Source organism: Sorex fumeus, unplaced genomic scaffold (assembly GCF_029834395.1).
Source record: "Sorex fumeus unplaced genomic scaffold, SorFum_2.1 ptg000073l, whole genome shotgun sequence".
Lineage (NCBI taxonomy): Eukaryota > Metazoa > Chordata > Mammalia > Eulipotyphla > Soricidae > Sorex > Sorex fumeus.
In genome coordinates, this window is record NW_026606130.1 from 9,636,427 (window position 1) to 9,642,569 (window position 6,143).

At 44.5% G+C, this 6,143-nt stretch overlaps 1 protein-coding gene across 2 annotated transcripts; it reads left to right on the forward strand.

Moving 5' to 3' along the window:
- Window positions 1-1,212: 1,212 nt before the first annotated feature.
- PJA1 (praja ring finger ubiquitin ligase 1) lies at window positions 1,213-5,914 on the forward strand. Of its 2 annotated transcripts, none has more exons than XM_056130022.1 (2): window positions 1,213-1,367; window positions 3,662-5,914. In XM_056130022.1, exon 2 carries the CDS (start codon window positions 3,675-3,677, stop codon window positions 5,466-5,468), a length of 1,794 nt encoding a protein of 597 aa, XP_055985997.1. In that variant the 5' UTR covers window positions 1,213-1,367; window positions 3,662-3,674; the 3' UTR covers window positions 5,469-5,914. The 2 variants fall into 2 exon arrangements, with proteins under 2 accessions (XP_055985997.1, XP_055985998.1); XM_056130023.1 differs by having other exon boundaries at window positions 1,223-1,367; window positions 3,668-5,914.
- Window positions 5,915-6,143: the final 229 nt, after the last annotated feature.

Genomic DNA, 6,143 nt, shown 5'->3' on the forward strand with positions numbered 1-6,143 from the left:
TTTTTCTCATAGTAACATTGTTAAGTTTATTTTTAAAAGAATTCCTCCCTTCCCCTCCCCACCTTACCTACCCTTTCAGTTCGTACTCGACTGCTACATAGTTTCCATTCCTTTAGATCAAACTCACAAACTGCACGTACTGGATTTCTAATATGAAAATACTCAAAATGAGTTTGCTTCTATACAAAAATGTGAGATGTTAATCCATGTTACAAATTGATATGTTTGAATTAATTCCACTTTTTAACATCCTGTTTCATTACATCCTATCCCATTTCATTCCTTTATTAGATTGCTTGCTCTATATTATATATATTATTACTTGTGGGGGTAAGCCCCACTGTAAGGAGTTGAGGGGCAAGTACACATCTCCTAATTTGGCGGTGAGGACCACTCCTCATGGTATTCAGAAAACCAAGCAGTGACAGGAATCAATCATAGAGCTTCCACATGCAAATCATAATGGGGGAGAAAGCATGTGGGACTCCCAGTTCAATCCATTGTCCCTAAAGGACAGGTGAAGACCCAAAACCAAAATAAAATAAAATTATTACATCCTGTTTCTACAATGTTGTAACCCTTAAATATTTTCTTCTTCTATAATGAATTTATTTCCAGTAAGTCGAAAGCTTTGCTTTTGTATGAATAAGGAAATATTTACATTCTATGCCAGTATCAAAGACACATAAAGCACAACTTTAAAAATGACCGAGTTCAGTAAAATTGAATAAAGAATGTTTTAAAACTGTAATACAATTGCCAAAACGTGGGCCTGTCTTGTGCCACATGGTTGATCTTTTCTTTCATATAGAGACGCTTGATTTTCTTAACAGCAACAAGGTCAATTTGCTTCAACTAGCAGGTTAAAATAATTCGGGTTTACATTGCATTTTGGTATGTCCAGTACAAATACATCATGTATTAAGATATAACGTACTATATTGAATATTAAAATAATTGAGTTTCATCTTGAAGTTAATCTGAAAGAATGTGCAGATTTTGTCTCATTTTTTAAAGCCCAGAAGGTTCTCTGGTTAGAGGTTTAACATTTGTTAAAGCTCGCTGGAGGTTGCATATTTTTCTACTCTTTTCGGTATCCTTGCCGATTTCATGATTTCGAACGTAATAACATTTTGAGGGACAACCCGGTTAGCCGAGGCCTGGAGCCTCCTCCCCGCGCAGCCACATCAAGGGGCGGGCACAGCCTACGCCACATTCACTTCCGCCGTTGCAGTCGCCGCCCGCCTCGCTGCTGTCTGGCAGGGGAGGAGCCGGAGACTTGCGAGCCACGACTCTGGCTGTCGAGGTGGTCTGAGGTCCGCCCGAGAGCTCTGCTCCTTGCAAGATCTTGCCGGTGTCAGCACGGGGTGAGTGAAAGGCCATTTATTTCCTCGATTCAACCAAAATGGTGGGACGGCCAAGCCGCGGGGTTTAGAGAGTGAGACCGGGGTCGCGGGGGCGAGGATTTGGGGAAGGGGGGTAGCGAAAATTTTCCAGCTCGTCCCCCAGGAAGGAGTGGGGCAGATTTGGAATCTAACGTTGCGCTGCTTGAGGCCTGTGCCCTCCTGAGAACTGTTTGGGGTTTCATCCTCCGTTTCCCAGCCCTGTTCCTGTGGTGAGCGCCCCCACCCCACCCCCACCCCCACGCCACCCGGGCCCCTTCCATCTGGCCTAGGGATTCATTCTCGCTGTTCAGTAGGGGAATGGTGGTCGCAGTCCTCACCGGCCTCCCTCCCTCTGCTTCTCCTCCCTTCGTCCTCTTAATTCCTCAGACCCTTTGCTCACTGTTCCGTGCCAGTCCTTCCTTCATTTTGCATCCTTTTGCTGAATAGTAAAATGTTCAGATTTTTTCTCTGGTAAAGATATTGTTCCCAGTCAGAGGATTGTCAGAAAAACAAATTAATGTCAGGGAAAATCATATTGCCACACACATTTTTCTTTCTTTTTTGCCCCTTTCCGGTCACATTGATTTGGATCAGATCTGCAGATCCGCAGTTTGAGCTGATAACATTCCCCTGTACCTCGTTATGACATCGCAGCCCCTCCTCCTCCGCCTCATAGTTCGAGTATGCGCACAGGGACACATACGTACACATAACCACACATGCAGAGGAACTTTACACTGAAGTCCCAATCCCTGTCCTCATAGGGAATGATTCCCTGTCTCACTGCTATCCATGCCTGCATATACATATGCATACACATACTTTCCCACACCCTGTCACTTATCACGTCTTCCAGCACACAGATGCACACACAATTCTCTGTGTTTCCCCTGACACCTGCCACTTACATATTCTCAGGACTGACCCACACCTTTCTCTGCCTATGTGTCTTCTGGCCAGTACCCACAGGACTTGGCACACGGTACCCTCCAGAATCAAATTACCGTCACTGCAACATACACATATAAGGACATCTTTTGATTTCTGGCTCCTCTTTCATATACCACTTAAAGATATGTGCACCCAACACACACACACACACACACATACACTCCTTCACATACTCTCTCTCAAATGCTCCCCTGATTTGTTCCCTACCTGTCACGTGTGTGTTTAGACTGTCCTGTTATCTGTACCATGTGCGCACTCACATAAATCTGCCTCCGGGGACACCTCTCCCTTCTGCTCACCACATTTATGTGTTCAGACATCTTTGATTGGTGGACCCTGTGCTGCCTGCCACATGCACATCCCTCTGCAGTACTGTTGCTGCCTTCTCATCACTGTGTATATTCACACAGATCCATTTTGACCAACACAGGCACACAGAGTCATGGACACCCTGTTCAGTGGCAACATACCCTTCTATGTCCTCTACAGGTATCATTCCTCTAGTGAGGAAGCTGTCGCACATGCATCTGTACACACATTCTCTCCTACTACTTCCATATACCCTTTCTCTTCTGAAACCACTCTGCTCACCCCTGTCATATCATACACACATCCAGAATAGATCTTGTTCTGGCTGATGCTCACACCTCTTCCCCAACCTACTCTAATATGGCCCTTCCCCAACAAACACAGATACATTTCTCCATTGCACAATTGCTAGGTCCTTCTTTTATCTGCCTATCCTCCTCACAGACACAAAGACACTCATGCACATGCAGTGCTCTCTGTTTTCCACCCTATTCCAATTTGCATTTCTCCTGCATGTCTGCAGTGCTCAGAAAAATGCAGACGCCCCATAAAAATCTCCCACAGCATTATTTTCTTCGTTTACACACTCTACTTGGTACAATTCCATGTAGCTCACCCACCTTCCAAGCATCTAGTCACCTAAACCTTCTGTCAGGATCTCACCTAAACCTGACTTTCCTACAAACTCACTTTTGTAGTTATTTTTGGCCAATATTTTAATGTGACTATCACTGGAATGTTTCTGAAGGCCTTAGAAGAAAGAAAAACTAATTTTTCCTGTCCTTTTTACCTGCCTATTGAAGGGAAAATGAAATCTCCCTGCTTCTAATTCGCAGATTTAACTTTCGCAAGTCCAAAGTATGTTTAGGGAGCCCAAGCCTTTCCACTCTAGCCCTGGCTGTACTGGAAACCTTCCTAGTCAGCAGTAGGTCAGGTACCTAGTAAGCCTGTGTGCTCCAAGTTAATATCAGCTCAATGTAGGGTAGGAGGTGTGGAAGAAAGCATTCTTATGTCAGTTGCAGGTAATCCATGAGCCAGAGGGAAAGGATTTCCAGTCAAAGGCAGACAACTTCCAAAGCGCCGATGTACAGATCAACCCCCAGCCAAACCAACAAGAGGAGCCGATCGCCATTTTCTACCACACGTCGGAGATGGGATGGCAGCACAAGCTCGGGAAGCAGCCTGAATGTTGATGATGAGGACTGTTCCAGGTACCAACCAAGAGAGTACCGTGCTTCAGGTAGCAGAAGAGGATTGACTTATGGACATGTTGACTGTTTGGGGGCAGATGATAGTGAGGAGGAGGGGGCTGGGCCTGGTGAGATTGTGCCGGTGAGAGGGAAGACTGGCAAGTTTAAAGATGAGAATCTGTATGATCAAGATAAAGGTGTGAGGTCTTTGCCTGGTGTGACCACACAGTTTTCTGATTTTAACCATGATGTGAGAGAGGAGCTTGGCAAACTTGACCCAGATCCTGGGGCAAGATGCTCTACCAGTAGGGCTGAGTTCCTGCAACAGAATAGAATGGGGTCACAGGCCCACATTGAAAGCAAGATAGCCACAAATAGCCATGTTGAGAGGGAGAGATGGGTACAGAATGTACCCATCTGCCCCAGCAGGGCTCCTGTAAGTATTTGTGGTGGTGGGGAAAACCCCCAACAGAGTTCAGAAGAACCGGTAGTGAGACCCAAAGTCAGAAATCTAGCCAGCCCAACCTGCATAAAGCCAAAAGTATTCTTTGATACCGATGATGATGATGATATGCCACATAGTACTTCTAGGTGGAACAACACTGATGAAGGCCGCTCAGATGGCTTAGCAAGAAGAAGCAGAGAAGAAAGTTCAATTAGCTACTCTGAGCTGAAATACCCCGAAGACAAGAGAGATGGCAGAAATGAGCAAGTGAAGCCAGAAAAATTGCAGAGACAACGTCGATCCATGGCTGACCCTGATTTCTGGACGCACAGTGATGACTACTACAGATTCTTTGAGGAGGATGATGATGATGACGATGACTCCGATAGTGATAGAGAATGGATTGAGGCTCTGCGACAGAAATATCGAGTTCGTGGGCACACTCTGTCCTCCAGTGGTGGAAGTTGGGAAACTCTGCCAGGGAGAGAAGAACCTGAACCTGATCAAGCCAGAGTGAATACCAGTACTGGTGACACCCCCAGTGCCACTGATGCTTCTGGCAGCAATGTCAGCAGTGAGCTCACAGAAGTTCAAACACCTCTTCAGGAAGAACAACAGGCATCCCCAGAAGGTGAAATCCCTTGGCTTCAATTTAATGCACATGAGAGCAGCAGTGAGGGTGAGAATGATTCTGGTCAGGATCTTTTGCAGTCTGGAGTATTCATGCTTGATGGAAATAATAACCTTGAAGATGACTCTAGTGTCAGTGAAGACCTTGAAGTAGATTGGAGCCTCTTTGATGGGTTTGCAGATGGTCTTGGGGTGGCTGAAGCCATTTCATATGTGGATCCTCAGTTCCTTACATATATGGCTCTCGAAGAACGCCTGGCTCAAGCTATGGAAACAGCACTTGCTCACTTGGAATCTCTGGCAGTGGATGTAGAGGTAGCAAATCCGCCAGCAAGCAAGGAGAGCATCGATACTCTCCCTGAAATTCTAATCACAGAAGATCACACCACAGTGGGAGAGGAAATGTGCTGTCCAATATGCTGCAGTGAATATGTGAAGGGAGAGGTGGCAACAGAGCTCCCTTGTCACCATTATTTTCACAAGGCATGCGTTTCTATCTGGCTTCAGAAGTCAGGCACCTGTCCTGTGTGCCGCTGCATGTTTCCTCCCCAGCTGTGAGGCCAAAGCTCTTTACTTTGGTCTGATGATGGTTTTCCCCATCTGAAAAATCCACCATACTGCAGGAGCCCTTTCAGAATTAACAATTAAAATCAAATCAGTCGATTAATATACAACTGTTGATTCCTTGTGATTTCTATTGTGAAAGGAGTCTTGTGTGTACTATTTCATTTAAAAATCATATGATCTCTTAGGAGTTAGAAGGGAAAATTAAACTTTCAAAATTCTACTTGGAACTTCAAAAATAGGGTCTGTTTTCTAACCTGAAACATTGAAATAAGTTCAGTTGTTTTCTTCAGTAGAATATATTGCTGTTAACTGTAAGGTCAAGTTTATCTGTTAACAATGTCCAAATGGTATCATCATTTCTGTTGCATGTTAAGGATTAATGTTCCTGTAATACCAGTGCCGTAAATTCTTATTAAAGGTCTTTTGGTTTTACACTGTATGGTGGATTGTTTGACTTTGTCTAAAGTGATGCTACTAGGTGGCCTTATCAATCCTAGGCATTTGGATCAAAAATAGGCCTTTTGGTGTTTCCAATAGTAGAAACGTTTACTTTTGCTGGAAATGCTGATTCAGTGACAAAAAATAAGGGAAATAATTTTAAAAGTAGGATCAAAGTGCAATTTTTAAGCTATCATGAGGAGGATGGAAAAATCTACCAGTCTATGG

Coding starts and splice junctions, on each gene's coding strand:
- PJA1 (XM_056130022.1), top strand. CDS start 3,675: ATGAGCCAGAGGGAAAGGATTTCCAGTCAAAGGCAGACAACTTCCAAA.